Here is a 22,597-nt window from a genome sequence, read left to right on the forward strand (position 1 = left end):
TGAAGCTCTTATAAATGTAAACAAGCCAGCTGTCATTTTACAGCACTAAGTATATCGATAATTTAACATCTGTGATTTCATAAAACTTTTGATTTTAATATATGTTGGAAATGCCATATAAAGATGTTCATTTTATTAAACACCCATCAAATATAATAAAACTTTAGTAGCTTGCACATCCAGGGCGTATAAACATTTCAAATTTAATCAACACTTTAGAAGTTTTTGAAGATTTTAATTGTGTTCAAGTTTATTTCAAATTAATTTAAATAAAACAAAGAAGTAATCATTCTAGGTTGATAATCCACTTGTTATCGACCACCTGCCAGCACTAACAGAGCTGCCAGACAGTTCCAACGACCTATGTACACAAATTACTCGTCGCGCTGATAAAAACACAATTTTTTTAAATAATTGCATACGATGTGCAAGGCAATAACTTAATCGCGATTTCAAAGCGAGCTATGTGATTAACGAACGCTTTGGACAACGAAAAAGCCCACAAGATGGCCGACGCCTACTGCCTGACGAACTTTATTGATTTTTCGCTGTCGCTGTCGCTGCCGCTGAAACACCACAATCGCATCAAGGTGAGAGCAAGTCACTCCAATTGAATCTCATCCGCAATTTGATAGCATACCATTCACTAATGCCCGCCCTTCCTCCCTTCAGTACACCTGCTTCGACATCTCCGACAGCTATATCATTTTCGGTGCCTCGTCCGGATCGCTGTATCTCTTCAATCGGAACGGCAAGTTCCTGCTCTTGATACCAAACAAGCATGGAGCGATCACCAGCCTCAGCATATCGGCAAATAGCAAATATGTGGCTTTTGCGACGCAACGTTCGCTCATCTGTGTGTATGCCGTGAATTTGTCTGCGCAGGCCACGCCGCAGGTGATCTTTACGCACCTGGACCAGTCGGTGCAGGTGACCTGCATCCACTGGACGCAGGACGAGAAGCAGTTCTACTATGGCGACTCTCGCGGACAGGTCAGCCTCGTGCTGCTCTCCTCGTTCATCGGACACAGTCTGCTGTTCAACATGACAGTGCATCCGCTGCTCTACCTGGACTCTCCGATCGTCCAAATCGACGATTTTGAGTACCTGCTGCTGGTGTCCAACTGCACCAAGTGCATTCTGTGCAACACAGAGTACGAGGATTACAAACAAGTGCGTTTGTGCGCTGGTGGCTAAGCCAATCTGATCGCATCCAATCGATCAACTTTAACATTATGTCATATTTTTCAGATTGGTAACCGTCCGCGGGATGGAGCCTTTGGCGCCTGCTTCTTTGTCTCTCCGCAGGAGTCTTTGCAGCCATCTCGTATCTACTGCGCCCGACCAGGCAGTCGCGTGTGGGAGGTGGACTTCGAGGGCGAGGTGATACAGACGCACCAGTTCAAGACGGCCCTAGCCACCGCACCGGCAAGGATTCAGCGACCTGGAAGCGGCACAGACGAACTAGACGCCAATGCCGAGCTGCTGGACTATCAGCCGCAGAATCTGCAGTTCGCCAAGGTCCAAAGGTTGAACGAGGACTTCCTGCTGGCCTTTACAGAGCTGGGACTATATGTATTTGATGTTCGACGATCGGCGGTGGTGTTGTGGTCCAATCAGTTCGAGAGGATCGCCGACTGCCGCTCCTCGGGATCGGAGATCTTTGTGTTTACGCAGTCTGGCGCACTTTACAGTGTCCAGCTGCAGACGCTGCAATCCCACGCAGTTTCTCTGATGCAACAATCCAAATTGCTGCCTTGCGCGAATTTACTACGCCAGCATGTCCGATATTTTGCGGACAAGGCTCGCGAGGATTACGAGCTGAAGCAGCTCAATCCGCTGAAACAACTCCTCATCGAGCGGCAGGAGTACGAGCTGTTGAACGATATATCCGTGATATTTGATGCCATAACTCAGTGCACAGGCAGTGCTTTGGATACGCACAGCTCGGGAGGCAGTTCAGCCACCACTGAACGCAGTTTGAGCGGAGGCAGTTCATCGAGAGCTCCGCCGAAGGGAGTGTACGTGCTGGAAAACGCTTTCTGCGACAACTTGAAGCAGCCTCTCAAAACGGGACACTTCAAGGATGCGCTGCTGACGGTAACTGGTAAATTCGGCAAGAACATCATAAAATACAAGTTCAATATTTTCGCCGAGGAACAGCAGCAGTTGGTCAGGGAACTAATTCCAGCCAGCGAGCGTTCTCTACCCTTCAAGGACATCAAGGCACGCTACGAGTCGGGAAGCGAGGATCAGGAGGAGGAAATTGTTAGGCGCTGCAAGAAACCGGCTCCCCAGGTTCCCCACATCAGTCCCGAGGAGAAAACCCTGTACAACCTCTACCTGATCGCCAAGAGCGCCAAGTTTAGCCGGACGCAGTGCGTCGATCGTTATCGGGCTGTCTTCGACGAGTATGCAGCTGGCGAGCTGGTGAATCTGCTCGAGAAACTAGCCCAGGTGATGGTGGAGCATGGGGATACGCTTGATCAAGCGCAACGCAATTGCTACGAGATGTATTTCGATTACCTGGATCCGGAGATGATCTGGGAAGTGGACGATGCTACGCGGGATCACATAGCTGCCGGATTTGTGCTGCTAAATGCTCCGGAAAATGCGGAGATTGTCAAGTGTGAGCATTGCTCGTTCCCCCTTCGCTTCGATACCTCCTGCCAGTATCATGAGCTTGGAGCAGTGCTCCTGCGATACTTCTGGTCCCGTGGCGAGCAACTGAAGTGCTTCGATGTTGTTCAATCGGTGCCGGCACTGTTAGACGTCTTAGCTAAATTCTACCTAGCCGAACAGAATCTCACCAAGGTGGTGGCCATCGTCCTCAACTACGGACTCCCCGAACTTCTGGCTGACGTGGGCAAACAACTGAGCGTTGGCGCATGGGGCCGCTGCTTCGAACAGTTCGTGGAACTGCAACGCGGCGGACGACTGGTGTGCGCCAACTGCGAGTGCATCTCTGGCGTGGAACAGGAACAGTTGGGACGCCACTTCTTCTACAACTGGAACTGTTTCCTCAACATCGCTCTGGATCACATGTCCGCCGGGGACACGCTGGCGCTGATCTTCAAGTGGAGCTCATACATTCCAAACGACGCTATCGACCGGGAGTTCTACTCCCGCTGCCTGCTCAAAGGCTAAACGATCTGGAATTTATTATATATAAATATATACGATACTTTATAGCCATATTTATTGTTCCACTAACTAATCTCAAGCTAAGGCCAATACCAAAAGCATTTATTCTATATAAACATGTACACCCACAATATGTATATTCTGAAGACGGAAGTGCATGAATATATTCCAGAGTTCGAAACTTCGAATTTTTGTTTCCTTTTGCAGACTTAGAGGGAAATTGAGTATGGAATTGTCTTATTTAACAAATTTAATTTGAATTTCTTTGACTTTTGCTTCAAATAACGAAATGGGGTACAGCGGCTGACGCCTTATAAACAACTATCCCCAAACATTAACACAAACTTTTTTGGCCTTTATGAAACAAAATTTAACTGCCCAGCCTCATTTCTCTTCCATTCAAAAAACAACAACAGCCTAGAAGACATCGACGCGGCGTAAAAGCAAAAGTTAACAAAATTCAATTTGAATTTCATAGACCGCGAGACGACGTCAAGATCTGGCAACGCCCTTGCCGGAGTCTTCGCTACTAACCGCCGCCGAGAGCCTAGGTTGGAGTCTCTGCTCTACCTCCACCGACCGCATCTATCGATTCCTCATCGATATACGTGCTAAAGCAGCCCTGATTTTTTAGACACGCGTCTGAAAGCGGAAAAAAACGTGAACTCGTCGGAGAAGCAGCATTTTCCAAGCCCATAGCGCTTGTAATTGTAATTGTTGGCACAAGCAGGCCAGCCAAATCCGATACGGAAACGTCTCAGTTTCAAGCCGAACAAAGGGAATTGTGTGCGAGGAACGAAAAGAACCGAACAAAAAGTACAGACCCCTGAAATTTCACACGAGAACGCAGTAGCTTGTGGAACGTAAGAAGTTTTTGTCGGAAAAACTAAGGAAAAACGTATAGACACAAAGTGCAACACCAACACAACGATCGTATACATTTTTTTGTCGCAAATTGCAAGTGTGCATTCAAAAAAAAAGTCAAAGCGTAACCATTGCAAAATTTTCCTAAACGGAAAGCAAGAAAAAAAAAGCATCTGATTGGAGGATAATATGAGTAATGCTATTAACCAAAATGGCACAGGTCTAGAGCAGCAAGTAAGTAGCGTTTTTAACTGCTGAAAATACCATTTACCATGTATATAAGAATGGAACCCGCATGTGTATGCGGTGGCTGTGTGTGTGTGTTCGTGATGCTCATGCGGCTATTTGAAAAAGTTCGCCTAGAAATTTATTGATTTCATAACACACTAATGTCTCTATCGCTCGTTTTACAACGGTGAATCGTGTCGGTGTCAATGGCTTGCATATGTGTGCGTGTGTGTGTGCGACTGGGCTCCTCTTCGTCATTCCAATTTGTAATTTCTTTTGTATAATTTTTGCTCGCTTGCCTCCAATTTGACGTGTATATTATATACATATGAAAGTTTCCATTCGGCCTCTCACGTTGAGTGTGTCGTGTGTGCGAGCAGTGCCGCTGTTCTAAGGTTGGCCGTGTGTGTGTGTGTCATATCTCGCTCTCTCTCGCTTGCGCACACATGTGGAAGCTGTTGTAAACAGGGTTGCCAGGAGTAAGCGATCTGGTGATTAATTTCAAGGGTGATTTGGCAAAAATAAAAATGGAAGAAAAGGAAAGCGTGCAATCTACATACACTAGTTTAACAAGCCTTTGTTGGGTCCTCAAAGTAGTTTCAAACTTTAAATAACTATTTCGGTATGCCTCAAATGCATCATCATTTATGCAAAACAATGAAATTTAATTTTGGGGATCCCCGTATTTAAAATTAGAGCATTTTCTAGAAGCAAATTTGAGGGCAACGATCTAGCCGTTCAGTGACGAGCCACACAATGTGTGAATTACATATTTAGCTGCTTTTGTTAATTGATATAAAAGAAGAAGAACGCAAAAAAGCCATACGGAATTAATCATTTCATACATTTAAAATAGTTCTTAGAAGAGTTCTCCTACTTCGATCCACATTCCCTCCACTTGGGTTCCACAACCGGGCTTAGTGTTTTTGCCACTACGGTGCGATTTATTTTCCCATGTGTGGGAGGCTCGTTCACGTGTTGGTTTTGTTGGGTGGCCAGGCGGACTCTCTTTGTGTAATGGCTTGCCTGCGAGTGCGAGAGAGACGCTTACAGGGAGAGCACTAAATTCGAAGCTTTAAACTAGTTGCGCCTCTCTCTATCTTTGTATATATTCCAGAGATTTGCACGTACATACATATGTATCTATGTATATATACACGTTGCGTTGCTAAGAGGAAGAGCGGTAAATAGCACATGTTGCTAAGCGGTAACGAATTCATTTTGGCAGTTCTGGAGAAGATTTCCCCTGGCGATGAATGAACTTGAAACTTGAACAGGTGCCGGCTAACTTTACTTACAGGCAACATATGTTAATTAGCCATGTAATACAAATCATTTGTATAAGTGGAGCAAAGATTATTTGTATAGCTTAGTTTTGCATTGCTGGTATAGTTCTTATCATTGAATGCACTGTGTTCCAATATACTTTTTATGTAACAAAGAAAAGTAATGATTCATAATCAAAGCGAGTTTTCATATGAATGCTATATACAAAAAATAGAACAAAACCTATGATTGAATAATCGGAAACCACTACTTCCTTTGAACAAGACTAACCATTTTTTTTTTTCCACTTGCAGGTTGCTGGTCTGGACTTGAATGGCGGCTCTGCTGACTACAGCGGCCCCATAACAAGCAAGACTTCCACTAACTCGGTCACCGGTGGTGTGTATGTGCCCCCGCATCTTCGTGGTGGTGGTGGCAATAACAACGCAGCGGACGCAGAGAGCCAGGGCCAAGGACAGGGCCAGGGCTTCGACTCCAGATCCGGGAATCCGCGCCAGGAGACTAGGGACCCGCAACAGTCGCGCGGAGGCGGAGGCGAATACCGCAGAGGCGGCGGCGGTGGTGGTCGCGGCTTCAATCGCCAGAGCGGCGACTACGGTTACGGAAGCGGCGGCGGAGGACGTCGTGGAGGCGGTGGACGCTTCGAGGACAACTACAACGGTGGGTACTCTTAGCTAACAGGTGGTCTATTCACTATCAACAAGGACAAGGACTTTTAATTAATTGTTAAAGCTCCATAATGTAATGATCCTTAAGATCGTAATAGCGTACGACTTATACTTGGTCCTCCAATATGCCCAAATTATTGTAAAGCTCATTAGAGAAAATGTAATTACTTTTGCAGGTGGTGAATTCGATTCGCGTCGCGGCGGTGACTGGAATCGCAGCGGCGGAGGAGGAGGTCGAGGATTTGGACGCGGCCCATCGTACCGCGGCGGCGGCGGCGGAAGCGGTAGCAACCTCAACGAGCAGACTGCCGAGGATGGCCAGGCACAGCAGCAGCAGCAGCCGCGCAACGATCGTTGGCAGGAGCCAGAACGTCCTGCCGGATTCGATGGCAGCGAGGGCGGACAATCTGCCGGCGGCAACAGAAGCTACAACAATCGCGGCGAGCGCGGAGGCGGTGGTTACAACAGCCGCTGGAAGGAGGGCGGCGGCTCAAACGTCGACTACACAAAGCTGGGCGCCCGAGACGAGCGCCTGGAGGTGGAGCTGTTCGGCGTGGGCAATACGGGAATCAATTTTGACAAATACGAGGATATACCCGTGGAGGCGACGGGCCAGAACGTGCCCCCGAACATCACATCGTTCGATGATGTGCAGCTGACGGAGATTATCCGCAACAACGTGGCCCTAGCACGTTATGACAAACCGACACCGGTGCAAAAGCACGCCATTCCGATCATTATCAATGGCCGGGATCTAATGGCCTGCGCCCAGACCGGATCCGGCAAGACGGCCGCCTTCCTGGTACCGATTCTCAACCAGATGTATGAGCTGGGGCATGTGCCCCCGCCGCAAAGCACCCGGCAGTACAGCCGGCGCAAGCAGTATCCGTTGGGTCTGGTGCTGGCGCCGACCCGTGAACTGGCCACCCAGATCTTTGAGGAGGCCAAGAAGTTCGCCTATCGCTCGCGAATGCGCCCGGCAGTGCTGTACGGCGGCAACAATACCAGCGAGCAGATGCGCGAGCTGGACCGCGGTTGCCACCTGATTGTGGCCACACCCGGTCGCCTGGAGGATATGATCACACGCGGAAAGGTGGGACTGGAGAACATTCGATTCCTTGTACTGGATGAGGCTGATCGTATGTTGGACATGGGTTTCGAGCCGCAGATTCGTCGCATCGTCGAACAGCTGAACATGCCGCCAACCGGACAGCGCCAGACGCTTATGTTCTCGGCCACATTCCCCAAGCAGATCCAGGAGCTGGCCAGCGATTTCCTCAGCAACTATATTTTCTTGGCCGTTGGTCGTGTTGGCTCCACATCTGAGAACATTACGCAGACCATCCTGTGGGTCTACGAACCCGACAAGCGCTCGTATCTGCTGGATCTGCTCTCGTCTATCCGCGATGGCCCCGAATACACCAAAGACAGCCTAACGCTGATCTTTGTGGAGACTAAGAAGGGTGCAGACTCGCTGGAGGAGTTCCTGTACCAGTGTAATCATCCCGTGACCAGCATCCACGGTGATCGCACGCAGAAGGAGCGCGAGGAGGCACTGCGCTGCTTCCGCTCGGGCGACTGCCCCATCCTGGTGGCTACAGCTGTGGCCGCTCGTGGCTTGGACATTCCGCACGTGAAGCACGTTATCAACTTTGACCTGCCCTCGGATGTGGAGGAGTATGTCCACCGTATCGGACGTACCGGACGTATGGGTAATCTCGGTGTGGCCACATCCTTTTTCAACGAAAAGAACCGCAACATTTGCTCCGATCTCTTGGAGCTGCTGATCGAAACGAAGCAGGAGATCCCCAGTTTCATGGAGGACATGAGCTCGGATCGCGGCCATGGCGGAGCCAAGCGTGCTGGACGAGGCGGTGGTGGACGTTATGGTGGCGGCTTCGGCTCCAGGGATTACCGTCAAAGCTCTGGCGGAGGCGGTGGCGGACGCAGTGGACCACCACCACGCAGCGGTGGCTCTGGATCAGGAGGCGGCGGCGGCAGCTACCGCAGCAATGGAAACTCGTACGGTAAGTTTGGTGAGTGTGGCATCATCCATCAGCAGTAACCAGGTTGAAGGCAGATACTTAACAGTGGATTTCCTTTACAGGCGGCAATTCGGGCGGCGGTGGATACTATGGCGGCGGCGCCGGTGGTGGCTCCTATGGCGGCTCCTACGGCGGCGGCAGTGCCTCGCACTCTTCGAACGCACCCGACTGGTGGGCTCAATGAGCAAGGCCTCAGCTTCAGGCAAAGGACCTGGGCCAGCAGCAGCAGCAGCATCAGCAGTCGCATCGTAGCCACTTTCGCAACTAACCAAACGGAGTAAAACCAAGTCGATAACAACCATATATATATATGTGCACACACGTATACTATATAGGAACAGCAAATGTGAAAGAGAAACTGTCTGTGCGCAGCGCAACACAAATCACGAAAATACAGAAAAGATACACAGATGCACCCTCCACCCCACCCTCGTTTAGCAATTCACTCCTCTCTCACAACCTCAAAAACCAGGAGCAAGCGTTAATAATAAACTGTGCAAGTCCATCGCGAAAGTATATTACATTCATGTATAGCCAGCCCAAAAAGCCCAAGCCGCCCTCCATTTTCATCTCACCCATCATTATATTTTATGGATTCGATGCGCGTAGTTGAAGGATATGCAAGCAAACACATACATATTTAAAATATGCTAAACAACCACAAATATTAAGAATATTTAAGCAAATGATACAATTTTTGAATTTTTGTCCATAAGTTACAATTCTCACACATCATTTTTCTTGGAAGTCTTAATATACATAAATATATATATATATTCATATATATATATATATATCTAGACATAATATTGTCGATGTCGGATCGAAACGATGAAAGCGCAAATCCTTGAACTTCAATTGATGATTTTAAACGAAGAAAACATAAAAATAGTAATGGTATATATATTATTAAATATATAGATCGAGATATAATGTACTATATGAAACAAGAAACCAACACAAACAAGTAATTAAAACAAAAAAAAACAAGTTTGCTAAACTAAAACTTAATAATTTAGCAAATGAGAAAAAGAACTCGTAACGTTGTTTTAATTTTTTCTGCATTTGGTGTAACAGGTGATTTTTTTGGGATTGGCAGATTGTGTCAGATAACGTTGTAAAGCACCAACGTTTATAACTAATTCCTTGGACGCCCTATTATCTTTTCATAAATTTGTTCGATTAAGATTTATTTACTTACTGATATCACATTTTGAGTTAGCTCCATTGATAAGAATTGGCAAGTTAGTTGCCTGTTCTTTGTTTTTTGTTCAGTAGGTTTTTCAAACCAATACGTTTCGGTTTCGGTTTCGGTGATTTCAAGCCGCGACGAGATCTGCTGGTTATATTGGCATAATAATTAAAAAGTGGAATATCCATAGGATAGGTTAGTAACCTTTGGAAGCTTCTCAGATGAGAGCTTTGTCGCCGGTTTCCCAGCGGCAAAGCTTCAATTATGCACATTTAAGCAATCAGTATAATTGAATGTTCAAAACGTGGGGAGCGAGAATGTAAGTGGAAAATGCATCAAATCGCGCCGAGGATGTGACGATCGTGGCGATGCCTACCCGTTTGCTAATTAGATTAGATAGGGCAAGTTGATTAGTTTGCTCTGATGTTTTCTAAAGAGGGGAGCTTGTCGATTTGTCGTTTGTTTGTTTGCCAGATAAATTTGCTTGAAGAGCAAAGCTCTCCGCTTCTTGATCGCTGGATTTTGCAATAATAAACAACGTGGGCTCTTGACTAGGCCACTCCCCGTTTTATTATTATTTTCGGCAGTCCGTCGGAAATTTTCAGTGCACTCCCAGTTGTATTCGCGGTTCTCAGCTGTGTCAATTTCAGACTGCCAACATATAAACACGACGAGGATGCAGAAGCCACATCATGGTCTGTGCTGGATGTTGCTTCTACTGGCATCGCTGATCGCTACTTTTATGCTGGCCTTCAGCTACTGGATGTTTGTGCCGCGCGAGGAGTCACTGTGGTCTATGATATCGAACAACTACAGTGGCGGATCTGGAATAAAGTACTCCCTGCCGCCGGCAGCAGTACCTGAGGAACTTAAACTTCGGCAGAGGCCGCCATTCGTCTACCAGATATTACATTGAGAGTAGAAGTACAATATAGTATTTATATGCTATGTAATCTTATGCTAGTTTAACAATAAATTACATGTACACAGAAGCTGCTTTGGGTGGCTTGGTTGGGGTAGCAGGCATCACAAGTTGGTAGCTTCGAGTCAGACGTCCGACTTTTGATTGAGGGCCGCATAGCCCACTGGGATCTCCTTCATCTCGGTCTGCAGGCAGAGAAACTCGCCGCCTATGCACATTATTGTGCCGGTGATGACGTTCAGCAGCCACCACGATGCGTTCGCGGGAAAGGAGCGGTTGTACCACCAGCAAATGAGCAAATGCAGCACGTGGAAGGTGCAACTGGCGTGAAAGAGAAGCGTGAGTAGTGAAAGCAAATAATTAATTCTATGCTTAAGCTATGATGCCCACCTAAAGTCCAGACAGAGCTTGGCTCTTCTAACAATGCACCACAGTGCCAGGGAGGCTAAGAACGCATTTAAAACAAAGGCGCAGATCACCAGGCGGCCGCCCATGTCGTAGATGTGGATCTCCTTTAGGCAACATAAAATCAAAGTAAGGGAAGGGGTTTACATAATATATGGTGGTATATAGCATATGGCATACATGGTATTCGAACAAGTGATCCAGACTATAGTTGTCCCCGGACAACTTGTTGGCCACGAAGACGAGTAGGCCAAGTGTGAAGTACACGCAGAACTGCATGGACACAATCTGCGAGGACAGCAGCGTGGGATCCCACTGCGTGTTGCGAAAGGTGCCGCCCTTCATGGTTGCCCCGGGTTGTCAAATCAGCGTTTAGAGAACGAAATTTCCAAATTTCAGCTGGCCATAACAAACTGACTCAACTATTAGAGATGACACTGGAGGACTATCGATTGTCTTCGGCATGGTCGTCGAATGGAAGGGGTTCATTTGCTACACAGAAAGAAAAATAATCTTATTGATGCGTGAAATCGATCTGTTCCGCAGTAACTGTATATCGCATGAATTTTCCTTCAAAATGGCCAGACTTACTCCCAAATTGAATTTTCGTTAAAACTCTAGTACATGCATATACTTTTTTACATATTATACTTTTAATACTCTATCGGGTACAATCGATATCCGGCGATAGTCGTCATGGATCAGGATCACTTAAAGAATGCCAAAAACGCCACGCGGAGAGTTGTGAGTAAAGTACGGCTTAAACGGGACCGGATTACAGAATGATTCCGCCCACAGGGTCGTCTGCGGTCGCTGGGAATCGTTACAGTCGGAGGAGCTGCCTTGGTGGCGGGCATTACGGCATACAAGAACCAGGACCAGTTTTTCCGGACCTTCGTGATGCCAGCGGTGCGACTTCTTCCGGCGGAAGCCAGCCATCAACTGGCCGTGCTGGCGTGCAAGTACCGCTTGTGCCCGGTTTCACAGTACCATGATGACCAGAACTTGCACACGCCGTTCTTTGGACGGATGCTTAGCAATCCTATTGGCATTGCAGCGGGATTCGATAAGAACGCGGAGGCGGTGGATGGGCTGCAGGATCTAGGATTCGGATTTATAGAGGTGGGCACAGTTACCCCGGCGGCCCAGGAGGGCAATCCCAAGCCGAGGGTATTCCGGTTGACCGATGACAAGGCCATCATTAATCGGTACGGATTTAATAGCGATGGTCATCAGGCGGTGCTCCAACGGCTGCGCCTGCTCCGCAAAAAGGAGAACTTCAATGGAGTTGTGGGCGTGAATCTGGGCCGGAACAAGACCACCATGAGCCCGATAGCAGATTATGTACAGGGTGTCCGGGTTTTCGGGCCCGTAGCAGACTACCTGGTCATTAATGTGAGCAGTCCGAACACCAAGGGCCTGCGCGATATGCAGAGCAAGGAGAAGCTAAGAGAGCTCCTGGAACAGGTCAACGACACGAAATCATCCCTGGATAAGAACAAGAATGTGCCCATACTCTTGAAACTCTCGCCGGATCTATCGTTGGACGACATGAAGGACATCGTGTGGGTAATCAAGCGCAAGAAGAGCCGCGTGGATGGCCTAATCGTTTCCAATACCACGGTGTCGCGGGAAAACATCGAAAACAAAAAGCTGGCCGATGAAACTGGCGGATTGAGTGGTCCTCCACTCAAGGCCCGCTCCACAGAGATGATCGCCCAGATGTACCAGCTCACCGATGGAAAGATTCCCATCATAGGCGTCGGCGGAGTGGCTTCTGGCTATGATGCATACGAAAAGATCGAAGCTGGGGCTTCCTACGTTCAGATCTACACGGCTTTAGTGTACGAGGGACCCGCTCTTGTGGAAGACATTAAGGCGGAGTTGTCGGCGCTGATCACACGGCTGGGTCACACTAATGTTGCGGACGTGGTGGGCACCAACAGCAAGTTCTACTTGCCCAAATGAATCAAAGATGCCACGATTTGAAACAAGTGCTGCATTCATTTGTGTAAAACTAAAACATTTCTCATGCTTTTCCTTTTGGTCTAACCAATAAATCATTAAATTCTTCATTAACTTTGAGGACTTTCATTTGCCCGCTGCACTGTGAGCACTCGTCCATCCAGGAAGTGGGTGTTCTGGTTGCTGGCGCTGTTAAAGGCATCCCGCTGGCTGAACACCACAAAGCCATAGTGCTTGGACAGGCCCAGTTGCCGGTCGAAGACCACCTCCGCGTTGGCCACGTGCCCGTACTTGGAGAAGTAGGTCTGCAGCTCCTTGCTGCCTATCGTCCACGGCAGGTTGCCGACGAACAATTTGTAGCTGCTACGCACAAAACCGCTGGACATGATTATGTAGATCTTAATTTTCTGGTTTCAAATCGCTGGGAAATGTGCACTGATTTTAAGGTGGCGCAGATCGGTTTTCGTAGGCGTCGACGTCACTTATTGAGGAAATGGAATTTTTTAACTAGTAGAAACTTTTACTAAAGTTAAATTAATTTGTGAAAAAAGAGACTCGAAACCCACGTTATTAAATAAATAATTATGATAAAGTGACAGTTTTATACTATTTTTATTACCCACCTAACAATTTTTTCACCTTGCAGGGCTGTTTATCGCTAGTTAGTGCGCAGACTATCGATGGCTATCGATTGGCCGCAAATAATCAATGTTTCATCTCTAGCTCTTTTAAGTTTTGGTTGCTATTTATGTAAATGTTTAGCGAAATTGCGGAAAAAGTGCATATCAGTGCGCTCGATTGCTGAAAAAGTAGTTGCGTTGCAAACGGCGAAGAGCCCATCAAAGGCGGCCCAGTAACCAGGCGATCGGAGGGCCAAAGGAGCATCAAGTCGACGTGTTGTATTCGGGGCGCGGCGCCTGCAGAAAACGGACAAAACATCCTTAGGACAGCCACACAAAGGCACATCGATACTTTCAGCCACCGCACACAATGGCCGAGCGACCGAAAAATTTGTTTGCAAGTGAGTTACCCCTTTGGTCTCGAACCGCCCACGCAGGTCACACACATGCAGGCGAGGAGGTACACATACTCGCTGGGTGACGCATAGTTTGGGAATCGGGTGCCGCGGCGATAAGCCATCTATGAAGCCTCCTAAATTCTTCCATTTCCCACACATTCCAGCCGGATCCAGTCGCTCCCGCAATCCCCCGGATCAGCTAAGCCTGAATAATCTTAGCATACGCCATCCGCCCTCGTCCACGTCGTCCACTTCTTCGGGATCCACATCCTCGGGCTCAAGTTCCTCTTCACAGCATAACCATGTGACCCGCTGTTTTGGCGCCCAGCAGCCACAGCAAACCCCGCCGGTGGCCAGCAGTCAAGTGCCACCGGTACCGGCAGCATCGAGCAGTAGCGCTGCCGATCGTCACCGGGAGCGAATTCGCCAGCAGGCCTGTGGCAAGCTACAGTTTGGTGAGGGCGCCGCCAATACACACACATTTACTTCAGACGATCTCGAGGATGAGGGCGAAATTGGACGCGGTGCATTTGGGGCAGTCAACAAGATGATCTTTAAGAAACTAGACAAGGTGATGGCCGTTAAGCGCATTCGATCCACCGTAGACGAGAAGGAACAGAAGCAGCTGCTCATGGATCTCGAGGTGGTCATGAAGTCCAACGAGTGCATCTACATTGTTCAGTTCTATGGGGCGCTGTTCAAGGAGGGAGACTGCTGGATTTGTATGGAGCTGATGGACACCTCGTTGGACAAGTTTTACAAGTACATCTACGAAAAGCAGCAGCGCCACATTCCAGAGTCCATACTGGCTAAGATAACAGTGGCTACGGTCAATGCGCTGAACTATTTGAAGGAGGAGCTAAAGATTATCCATCGGGATGTGAAACCGAGCAATATTCTGTTGCACCGTCGCGGAGACATAAAGCTGTGTGATTTTGGTATTTCGGGTCAGCTGGTCGACTCTATTGCCAAGACCAAGGATGCGGGCTGCAGGCCCTACATGGCGGTAATGATACTCATTTGATTCCACAACGTTTTAACCACAATTGTATGCTTTTGTGCAGCCGGAGCGCATTGATCCAGAGCGTGCCAAGGGCTACGATGTACGAAGCGATGTTTGGTCATTGGGCATCACTTTGATGGAGGTGGCGACTGGTAATTTCCCCTATCGTAAATGGGATTCTGTTTTCGAGCAGTTGTGCCAGGTAAAAATAAAACATTTTAATAGAATACATTTTCTAAAGAAATGTGTGAATCATTCTTTCACAATGCGATACAAATAACGTTCATGTCTTGTTCCCTATCGTCATTAGGAATAATCTTATAAAGATAAAGCATTGACTAATGACTCATTTTATTTGCTGCTTGTCTTATCGTATTTTGTAACTTTCATATAGTAAATTATCATAATATCTGAAGCTTGTTTTGTTAAGCTAATGACTTTTTCATAATATTAACCCTTTTCAAGGTTGTGCAAGGCGAACCGCCGCGACTTTTGACATCCTATAACGGCATGGAGTTCTCCAAAGAGTTTGTGGACTTTGTCAATACTTGGTAAGCACTGGGAAAGCCTAGAAAACATAATAATAGTAACTAATACTGCATAATTATCGTTTTAGCCTGATTAAAAAGGAGAGCGATCGGCCCAAGTATAGTCGTCTGCTGGAGATGCCCTTCATACGTCGTGGTGAGACGAGCCACACTGATGTTGCCGTGTATGTGGCCGATATACTGGAGTCGATGGAGAAAGACGGCATTACGCAGTTTACGGCCAACCAGCAGGCGGAGAGTTAATCACCCTAAGCGAAGATGCAAGTCATAAATTAACTAAGAATCAAGAGGAACACAACAACATGCATAACTAAACAGAAGGAAAGCAGATAAAAAGTTTTAATTGTTGTCTACTTTGTAGCATTCGTAGAAAACCTAGCGCATATTTTGTTGAACAGAAAAACAAAAGTAAGCGAAAAGTGTGTAAGCTGATAGTAAGCAAAATGTGTGTATAGTTTAAAGTCCCTAAAGCCTATTGTAATTCAATAACTTTTGTATTCGCAGTTTTGTGCGTTAAGTTTTGTGTTGAAAATAAATTTGTGTTTACAAAAGGCGAGCGGCGGGTTACAGGCGAATATATTGGCCAATGACTTGACCAGCTTCTGACTCCCAGCCAAAAGCCTATTTAGCCTCAATTAAGCGAGCATTTTATAATCCGGTTGATTTATCTATCATAAATAATGATACCAGACCAATTGGAAATGCATTTTGCGTTAATAAGCAACCACATGCGAAAATTAAGCAATATTTGTAAAAAAAAAAACAGCTTCGTGAAAACGAGAGTTAACTACCCATGCAAACAACTAACAGAAACACCAATACGCGTTAATATGCGTGAATAAATAGTTCAACAAAAACAATTATACATTATTTATTGAACAGAATTTGTAATCCTATTATATTTTTTTAATTTGCATATATGAAAATGATTGTGAAAAGCTTTAAATAATTGCCAAGCGGCTGAGATGTTTAAATTGTAGTAGAAATTATTGCAGATAAATGCAAAGCTAATCCCATAATATATGAAATAATTAGCCATAACACCGACACATCCACACCACACACACACACACACACACACGTTTTTATGCGTAGAAATTAGTTGTAAGCGAAGCAAAAATATTTAGCAAAAAGTTACAGCTAAAAAAACACAAGTCATGTGAAAACTACAAATAAAACAAAATAAATGTATTGTGCCTAAGTATAAACCGAAATGATAAACACTCACCAAGAGAACTACAATTTAAATTTAATCAAAACTCATAAGCCATTTATAATCCTTAGCCTAGCTTTTAAACCCAGCTTATATAGACGTACCGCATATTTATACCATGCCATTCCCGCCCAAAAAATATTCACAGCCAAACAATTGCACCGTCTAAGTCCCCGTCTCAAAATAGCAAAAAAAAAAATGGAAAAACACAAAGAAAAATAGAAGTGAAACCAATGTTTTTTGATTAACATTTTTATGCAAGCGTCAATGTGAAAGCAAAGTTTATTTTGTATACATATATATACATGCATAATATATATTTGCACGGGTTGCATATTATAGCGTAAGAAAAGCAACAAGAGCCTGCAGCATTTCTCTTCTATTTTATTTTTTTTTTATTTTTGTTTGCGAAATTAAATCCTAAAGCATGCTGCATTTAGAGCGGATATACATATATACACATGAAAAAATGAAATTGTATATTTTTATTAAGCCCACAAACATCCCCGAAATTGCAGCTAGACTTGTCAAGTAATAATATTAAATAAATATTAAATTATTGCAGATGATCTTGAGCAAAAGTTAATTAACATTCCATGCGAAAAACGCATCTTTCATCTCCGAAGAAATCGTTTCTATTGCAGTTGCAGACAAAAAGGATATACAAAAAGGATATACGGTGGCTAATGAAAACTAACTGACCGCAATGTTGAATTTAATCACACCTAATCACGAGGTGGTATAGTTGAAAACAATTACCTAAGTACTTGGGCAGATGATCACTTTTGATAAGACTAGGGATAAACCTAATAATCATATTATACAAGTCATGTGTAATGCCAGGAATAATGCAATCGCGAGTCGTCAATATTTTTGACAATAAATGGAGTATAATTTATTTGTAAAGTAAGCAAAACTAAAACGGCAAGGACATATGGATTGTGTGTATATATGGTAGATATACTAAGGACATATGACTGGCGAATATTTATACACTAATCTATGAACTAGTTGCAAGTCAAATGAGATACTTATGTCTGTCAATCGCCGCATAAATTCCCAAGTGAAATTCAACACCAAAAACCCCAATAATTGGCTTCCAATCATCCAAGGCCTTTGAATAAAATTAAATTGCTAAAGAAAAATATGCTCGAAACTAAATCTAACCAATGACAAAACTGGAAACGCAACGTCCACAACAATATTAATATTTGCAATCTTTTAAACCTAGCTTACATATATATGTAACTTTCGGAACATTGTGGGATCCCAATTTTCGGATCCAGATCCTAAACGAAACCCATTGCGGAATCGGGAGCCGCTCACTCAACACTTAGCGCACTAAGTTTTACTGAATACCAATACTGAATACCAGTCTATATGAATAATCCCGTCAAGTCGGCCAGAACTATAACTACACAAGGATAACCAAATACCGAAAGGGAGCTACTCAATGTCAAGGCAAATACACACGCAGATAAATAGCATAGAACTGTTGAACAAAATTGAAAAGGCAAAACACCACAAATAAAACAATTTGTAAAAATATTAATAGCAAATAAAAATTATATTTCAAAAACTCAATTAATGCGTAATAGCTGTGTAAGTGGGGCTGCGATTGGGCATTGGAACTTATGGCCACAGACGGTCACTTAAGTGACGCATACGTGGTTGGCATTCGTCACAAATTCAACGAGTAGGATTTTAGTGACGAAATTTTGAATTGATATGTATTTCGTTTTTTATAATAAAATAGGTTATTATTTATGTTCGTCCCACTTTGTTTTAAGTATGATTCATTAACTTTAAAACTAAATAATAGTAGTTAAAATATTTCTCAAATCCCAAAAACATATTTAATTTACGCTTATTCTTGGCTTACTTTAAACCTTTTTTTTTACCAGTAGTAAGAGTATCTGAGTATCTATTTATCTTTTACCCAATGCACAATATTATTGGCTGGCATAATTTTGAAGGGCACGCGACTTGAATGAAAATCGCCACCCAAACGAGAATCGGCCCACAACACGGCGAGCATGGAAAGTGAGTTATTAAAGCCGCAAATGCGTAATCCGCAGCTAGACAAACATAGGTGTGTACACAGGTACAAACCCCCTTTTTGACCGACTTTTGGCAGAATACGAGGCGGCGAGCAGGAAAAGCAGATGAGTTGAGTTCGAAAAGCCAATTGAAAAGGTTGTTTTTAAGGTGGGTTCTCCGATAATTCCATAAAATCTGTCAATTAGTATGGCTTACGTTTTTATTCTTCTATTTTGCATATTAATTGACAATCGTGTGCATATAGAAACCTGAATGGATCTTAACGCTCGGAATCGGTAGCTCAGTCTGCCGTCGAACGTTGTGCGTGGAGCAATTAAATTTTGGAGTACGGATACGTGGGTTCATCGACATGCTGGCCTGCATCATTTTAAGCGGCTGGCTGCTTTTGGCTTGGATATACTTCCTGTGGAGCCGGCGAAGGTATTATAAAGTCGCATGGCAGTTGCGCGGACCCATTGGCTGGCCCCTAATAGGCATGGGCTTACAGATGATGAACCCGGAGAGTAAGAGCTGGACAGGATTTGCGCAGGGCTTTCGTTAACTGGGCATTTTTAACAGCCTTTTTGCAGTACATGAATGGTCTGTCGCGACAGTTTAAAGCGCCTTTCATCTCCTGGATGGGCACCAGTTGTTTCCTCTACATCAACGATCCGCACAGCGTGGAGCAGATATTCAACTCGACGCACTGCACCAATAAGGGCGATTTCTATCGATTCATGAGCTCGGCCATTGGGGACGGACTGTTTACGTCCAGTTCGCCACGTTGGCACAAACATCGTCGCCTCATTAATCCCGCCTTTGGTCGCCAGATTCTCAGCAACTTCCTGCCCATTTTCAATGCCGAAGCGGAGGTCCTTCTGCAGAAGCTGGAGCTCGAGGGTGTGCAGCACGGTAAGCGGCTGGAAATCTACCAAATCCTCAAGAAAATCGTTTTGGAAGCAGCTTGCCGTAGGTATTTACCTGGGTCCTCAATTGCCTATATTTCATTGGAATTACTTGCAGAGACAACGATGGGCAAGAAAATGAACTTCCAGCACGACGGATCTATAGCCATATTTAAAGCTTATAATGGGTTAGTTCAAATGTTTAGGCATTTCATAATGGTTAGTAACATTTCTCTTTAGCTTGACGGAAGTGTGTGTAAAACGAATGCTATCACCGTGGCTTTATCCGGACTTAGTATATCGTCGTTCCGGACTTTTTCGACTGCAGCAAAAGGTTGTCGGCATACTTTTTGGGTTTATAGAACAGGTAAGCTACTCATCCGATCAAAGTTGCACCCACTAAACACGCTGAGCTCCATCTTCCGGCAGCTTCTCGAACCCATAGTCTCGGTGGTGGCAGCCAATCCGGAGCAGCAGCGATCCGAGCTGGAGATGAGGGGCAAGTCCAAAGCCATTTTCATTGAGCAGGTGCGTGAGCATGTGGAGCGCGGTCAGCTGAGTTGGCAGGATGTGAGGGATGAGGCGAATGTGACCATTGCAGCGGTAGGTTCCAACGATCCAGTGAAGAAGAAAATGTACGATGACTAATTTCACAGACTTTCGAGACCACATCGACGGCCTTGTACTTTACCATCCTCTGTCTGGCGATGCATCCCTGTTACCAGGAGAAGCTGCACCAGGAACTGGTCACAGAGCTGCCGCCATCTGGCGACATATCCTTGGAGCAGCTCCAGCGACTGGAGTACACTGAAATGGTGATCAACGAGGCTATGCGGCTGTTTGCTCCAGTGCCCATGGTGCTGCGTTCAGCGGATCAGGACATCCAGCTGAAGCGCGACGACGGGGAGTTCCTCATTCCGCGTGGCACCCAGATCGGCATCGATATCTACAACATGCAGCGGGATGAACGGGTGTGGGGACCACTTTCGCGTACTTACAATCCGGAGGCGCATTTCGGATTGGATTCGCCTCAGAGGCACGCCTTCGCCTTCGTTCCCTTCACCAAGGGATTGCGCATGTGCATCGGCTATCGATATGCCCAAATGCTGATGAAATTGCTGCTGGCCAGGATCTTTCGCAGCTATCGAATCAGCACGGAGGCCCGCTTGGAGGAGCTGCTGGTCAAGGGTAATATCTCCCTGAAGCTTAGGGATTACCCGCTGTGCCGCGTGGAGCCGAGATAACTGAAAGGGTCGTATGCCCCACAACTGGTTGGTGTAATTTTTCAATTAAAAGTGCCATTTTTGTTGCATTTTCCCATCGTAGGAAATTGAGTTTGTTTCATCTTTTGCTGTTCACCTCGTTAACGATGACCAGCCCCCTTCCCTTGCGCAAATTGCCAGCTTGCAAATGGCTATAATGGATTTCAGTTTGCACTTGTTCCAGCTCACCCACAACTTTGCAGCACACGTTGCGTGTGCGGAACATAATTGATTAAATTCCTTCGAAGACCGGTTGCTGCAAGTGGGCTATCTCTCGCAGTTAAGGGCTGGTCAAAGTTCTTGCACCCAATGAAATTGAGGAGGTGATTCTGTAGGTGGTGGAGCCGACCTGCCAATTCATCGCTTTTCAGTACTCAATTGAAAAACTATCACGTTTCTTTATGGAGAAATACCCCTTTAAGGTAGTTGTTAGCGTTTTTTGGTTTCATTAAGAGATTAAATATCATTCAAAGCTGTAAAAAGTGTTAAAGCAAGTTAGAAATATACCATCTTTCTAAAATGTGTGGAAAAAATTGATGAAATCGGGTTTTTAACGCTTTAAGCGGTAAATGTGATGTGTTTTTTAGAAACACATCAAATTACACAAAGAAAATGTAATCCACTGATCCCATAAAATTTATTCCCCGCTGTGGTGCGCTTTATTTATAAACTTGTTGCTTATCAAGATATTACGTCATAAGTTGAGATCGAAGTGGTTTCTTCAGGCAACATTTCTCTCGCTCGCACATATATACAAAACATACATTGGCCACCCGAGTTTCCAACCTTCGATAGCTCAGTTGGTAGAGCGGTGGACTGTAGTTGGAAAACAATCAATAGAAATCCATAGGTCGCTGGTTCAAATCCGGCTCGAAGGATTTTTTGTTATTTTTATTTATTATTTTTTATTTGCTAATTACTTTAAAAACAAAGGGATACTATTAAACGAAATAAAATATGTTTTAAATTTATGTTAGCAACTGTTTTAATCGTAGGTACATCTCATTATTTCAAAAACCAAATGCTCCCCAAAAACCAGATTTAGGGAGCTGATAGCGAATTTAGCTGACCACGAAATTTTTTCGAATGAGTATGAGTGCGAAAGCAAATGAATCCCCCCAACTCGACGCCCCTCACCGACCTTCGATAGCTCAGTTGGTAGAGCGGTGGACTGTAGTTGGCAAACAAGCAATAGAAATCCATAGGTCGCTGGTTCAAATCCGGCTCGAAGGATTTTTTGTTCGGTAATATTTTTTTTATTGAATTTAGGCACGTTTTAAAAGTGAAAGTTACCATAATGAAAGTCTGGTACGAAAGTCGAATGGAAATATAAGCTGCTGATCAACTGAGTTCGTTACTTAATCATTGACTTGTTGCAAATACAATTTATCAACACTTTGCCGAGGTAATAATTCTATTTGCCGCCCATCCCGCCGCTAACGTTTCCCCTCACTACCACCGACTCACGACAAACGAATAGATTGCTGTCTGGGCAGCCTGCCTCCAGCCACCATTTCACTTCAAGCTCCACTGCCTGCAACGAAATATGCATAATTCAATAGCAGGAGCTGCGTCCTTGCCAACGTGAATCCTGCGGAATACGGAATGAGGAGGGGGCAGCCCCTCGACGGAAGCTGAAAAGTATGCAATAAGCGATTGCGACTCGTTAACGCTTCAAAATACAGCGAGAGATGGAGTGCGGTGTTCGAGACACCAATGGGCAAAATAATAGGAGTCTATTACTAAAGACGACTAGAATCTGGAAATTAATGTTCATTAGATATACATTTATAGTTTCATTTTGGCTAAGCATGTTTCACTTATTCAGAGGGAATATTTGCGATCAGAAAACTCAATGCTTTGCAACACTTAAGCAAGGAAAATAGTG

General features: G+C 45.2%; 8 protein-coding genes and 2 non-coding genes across 12 annotated transcripts; 8 read left to right on the forward strand and 2 right to left on the reverse strand.

Moving 5' to 3' along the window:
- The first annotated feature begins 330 nt into the window (after positions 1-330).
- LOC117144347 (Hermansky-Pudlak syndrome 5 protein homolog) lies at positions 331-3,332 on the forward strand. The gene is made up of 3 exons (XM_033309459.1): positions 331-590; positions 673-1,173; positions 1,252-3,332. Exons 1-3 carry the CDS (start codon positions 507-509, stop codon positions 3,145-3,147), a joined length of 2,481 nt encoding a protein of 826 aa, XP_033165350.1. The 5' UTR covers positions 331-506; the 3' UTR covers positions 3,148-3,332.
- A 307-nt stretch (positions 3,333-3,639) lies between these two features.
- LOC117145580 (ATP-dependent RNA helicase bel) lies at positions 3,640-9,059 on the forward strand. 2 transcript variants are annotated; one of them, XM_033311285.1, is made up of 4 exons: positions 3,640-4,242; positions 5,817-6,183; positions 6,368-8,227; positions 8,299-9,059. In XM_033311285.1, the coding sequence occupies exons 1-4, from the start codon at positions 4,198-4,200 to the stop codon at positions 8,418-8,420; spliced, it is 2,394 nt and encodes a 797-aa protein (XP_033167176.1). In that variant the 5' UTR covers positions 3,640-4,197; the 3' UTR covers positions 8,421-9,059. The 2 variants fall into 2 exon arrangements, with proteins under 2 accessions (XP_033167176.1, XP_033167177.1); XM_033311286.1 differs by having other exon boundaries at positions 3,646-4,242; positions 6,368-8,218.
- A 457-nt stretch (positions 9,060-9,516) lies between these two features.
- Positions 9,517-10,354, forward strand: LOC117145585. 2 transcript variants are annotated; one of them, XM_033311292.1, is made up of 2 exons: positions 9,517-9,623; positions 10,079-10,354. In XM_033311292.1, the coding sequence occupies exon 2, from the start codon at positions 10,105-10,107 to the stop codon at positions 10,342-10,344; it is 240 nt and encodes a 79-aa protein (XP_033167183.1). In that variant the 5' UTR covers positions 9,517-9,623; positions 10,079-10,104; the 3' UTR covers positions 10,345-10,354. The 2 variants fall into 2 exon arrangements, with proteins under 2 accessions (XP_033167183.1, XP_033167184.1); XM_033311293.1 differs by lacking the exon at positions 9,517-9,623 and adding an exon at positions 9,669-9,747.
- Positions 10,348-11,202, reverse strand: LOC117145583 (protein SYS1 homolog). Its single transcript, XM_033311290.1, has 3 exons — positions 10,936-11,202; positions 10,741-10,862; positions 10,348-10,671 (listed from the first exon to the last, which is right to left on the reverse strand). Exons 1-3 carry the CDS (start codon positions 11,098-11,100, stop codon positions 10,476-10,478), a joined length of 483 nt encoding a protein of 160 aa, XP_033167181.1. The 5' UTR covers positions 11,101-11,202; the 3' UTR covers positions 10,348-10,475.
- A 186-nt stretch (positions 11,203-11,388) lies between these two features.
- On the forward strand, positions 11,389-12,834 carry LOC117145582 (dihydroorotate dehydrogenase (quinone), mitochondrial). Its single transcript, XM_033311288.1, has 2 exons — positions 11,389-11,499; positions 11,554-12,834. Exons 1-2 carry the CDS (start codon positions 11,452-11,454, stop codon positions 12,721-12,723), a joined length of 1,218 nt encoding a protein of 405 aa, XP_033167179.1. The 5' UTR covers positions 11,389-11,451; the 3' UTR covers positions 12,724-12,834.
- Positions 12,740-13,193, reverse strand: LOC117145584 (28 kDa ribonucleoprotein, chloroplastic). The gene has a single exon (XM_033311291.1). It carries the CDS (start codon positions 13,104-13,106, stop codon positions 12,831-12,833), a length of 276 nt encoding a protein of 91 aa, XP_033167182.1. The 5' UTR covers positions 13,107-13,193; the 3' UTR covers positions 12,740-12,830.
- A 235-nt stretch (positions 13,194-13,428) lies between these two features.
- On the forward strand, positions 13,429-16,686 carry LOC117145581 (dual specificity mitogen-activated protein kinase kinase 4). The gene is made up of 5 exons (XM_033311287.1): positions 13,429-13,741; positions 13,903-14,744; positions 14,803-14,943; positions 15,207-15,292; positions 15,358-16,686. The coding sequence occupies exons 1-5, from the start codon at positions 13,711-13,713 to the stop codon at positions 15,530-15,532; spliced, it is 1,275 nt and encodes a 424-aa protein (XP_033167178.1). The 5' UTR covers positions 13,429-13,710; the 3' UTR covers positions 15,533-16,686.
- Positions 16,687-18,912: 2,226 nt separating this feature from the next.
- On the forward strand, positions 18,913-21,128 carry LOC117143815 (probable cytochrome P450 313b1). The gene is made up of 5 exons (XM_033308661.1): positions 18,913-19,066; positions 19,122-19,635; positions 19,688-19,814; positions 19,877-20,050; positions 20,104-21,128. The coding sequence occupies exons 1-5, from the start codon at positions 18,913-18,915 to the stop codon at positions 20,689-20,691; spliced, it is 1,557 nt and encodes a 518-aa protein (XP_033164552.1). The 3' UTR covers positions 20,692-21,128.
- Positions 21,129-21,494: 366 nt separating this feature from the next.
- Trnay-gua lies at positions 21,495-21,587 on the forward strand. Its single transcript has 2 exons — positions 21,495-21,531; positions 21,552-21,587. It is a non-coding gene; the product is annotated as a tRNA-Tyr (tRNA).
- Positions 21,588-21,849: 262 nt separating this feature from the next.
- Positions 21,850-21,942, forward strand: Trnay-gua. The gene is made up of 2 exons: positions 21,850-21,886; positions 21,907-21,942. It is a non-coding gene; the product is annotated as a tRNA-Tyr (tRNA).
- Positions 21,943-22,597: the final 655 nt, after the last annotated feature.

The sequence above is a fragment of the Drosophila mauritiana genome, chromosome 3R (genome assembly GCF_004382145.1).
Source record: "Drosophila mauritiana strain mau12 chromosome 3R, ASM438214v1, whole genome shotgun sequence".
NCBI classification, from domain to species: domain Eukaryota; kingdom Metazoa; phylum Arthropoda; class Insecta; order Diptera; family Drosophilidae; genus Drosophila; species Drosophila mauritiana.

Bases quoted from the DNA above. Each gene is read 5' to 3' on its own strand.
- LOC117143815 (XM_033308661.1), top strand. From the start codon at position 18,913: ATGCTGGCCTGCATCATTTTAAGCGGCTGGCTGCTTTTGGCTTGGATA. The intron at 19,636-19,687 runs GTTAGTTCAAAT...ATTTCTCTTTAG, and splicing joins ATATTTAAAGCTTATAATGG to CTTGACGGAAGTGTGTGTAA. The intron at 19,815-19,876 runs GTAAGCTACTCA...ATCTTCCGGCAG, and splicing joins TTTTTGGGTTTATAGAACAG to CTTCTCGAACCCATAGTCTC.
- LOC117144347 (XM_033309459.1), top strand. From the start codon at position 507: ATGGCCGACGCCTACTGCCTGACGAACTTTATTGATTTTTCGCTGTCG. The intron at 591-672 runs GTGAGAGCAAGT...TCCTCCCTTCAG, and splicing joins AACACCACAATCGCATCAAG to TACACCTGCTTCGACATCTC. The intron at 1,174-1,251 runs GTGCGTTTGTGC...CATATTTTTCAG, and splicing joins AGTACGAGGATTACAAACAA to ATTGGTAACCGTCCGCGGGA.
- LOC117145580 (XM_033311285.1), top strand. From the start codon at position 4,198: ATGAGTAATGCTATTAACCAAAATGGCACAGGTCTAGAGCAGCAA. The intron at 6,184-6,367 runs GTGGGTACTCTT...TTACTTTTGCAG, and splicing joins CTTCGAGGACAACTACAACG to GTGGTGAATTCGATTCGCGT. The intron at 8,228-8,298 runs GTGAGTGTGGCA...TTTCCTTTACAG, and splicing joins AAACTCGTACGGTAAGTTTG to GCGGCAATTCGGGCGGCGGT.
- LOC117145585 (XM_033311292.1), top strand. From the start codon at position 10,105: ATGCAGAAGCCACATCATGGTCTGTGCTGGATGTTGCTTCTACTGGCA.
- LOC117145581 (XM_033311287.1), top strand. From the start codon at position 13,711: ATGGCCGAGCGACCGAAAAATTTGTTTGCAA. The intron at 14,944-15,206 runs GTAAAAATAAAA...ACCCTTTTCAAG, and splicing joins TTTTCGAGCAGTTGTGCCAG to GTTGTGCAAGGCGAACCGCC. The intron at 15,293-15,357 runs GTAAGCACTGGG...TTATCGTTTTAG, and splicing joins GTGGACTTTGTCAATACTTG to CCTGATTAAAAAGGAGAGCG.
- LOC117145584 (XM_033311291.1), bottom strand. From the start codon at position 13,106: ATGTCCAGCGGTTTTGTGCGTAGCAGCTACAAATTGTTCGTCGGCAAC.
- LOC117145583 (XM_033311290.1), bottom strand. From the start codon at position 11,100: ATGAAGGGCGGCACCTTTCGCAACACGCAGTGGGATCCCACGCTGCTG. The intron at 10,863-10,935 runs GTATGCCATATG...TGTTGCCTAAAG, and splicing joins ATCACTTGTTCGAATACCAT to GAGATCCACATCTACGACAT. The intron at 10,672-10,740 runs GTGGGCATCATA...CTTTCACGCCAG, and splicing joins AAGCTCTGTCTGGACTTTAG to TTGCACCTTCCACGTGCTGC.
- LOC117145582 (XM_033311288.1), top strand. From the start codon at position 11,452: ATGGATCAGGATCACTTAAAGAATGCCAAAAACGCCACGCGGAGAGTT. The intron at 11,500-11,553 runs GTGAGTAAAGTA...TTCCGCCCACAG, and splicing joins AAAACGCCACGCGGAGAGTT to GGTCGTCTGCGGTCGCTGGG.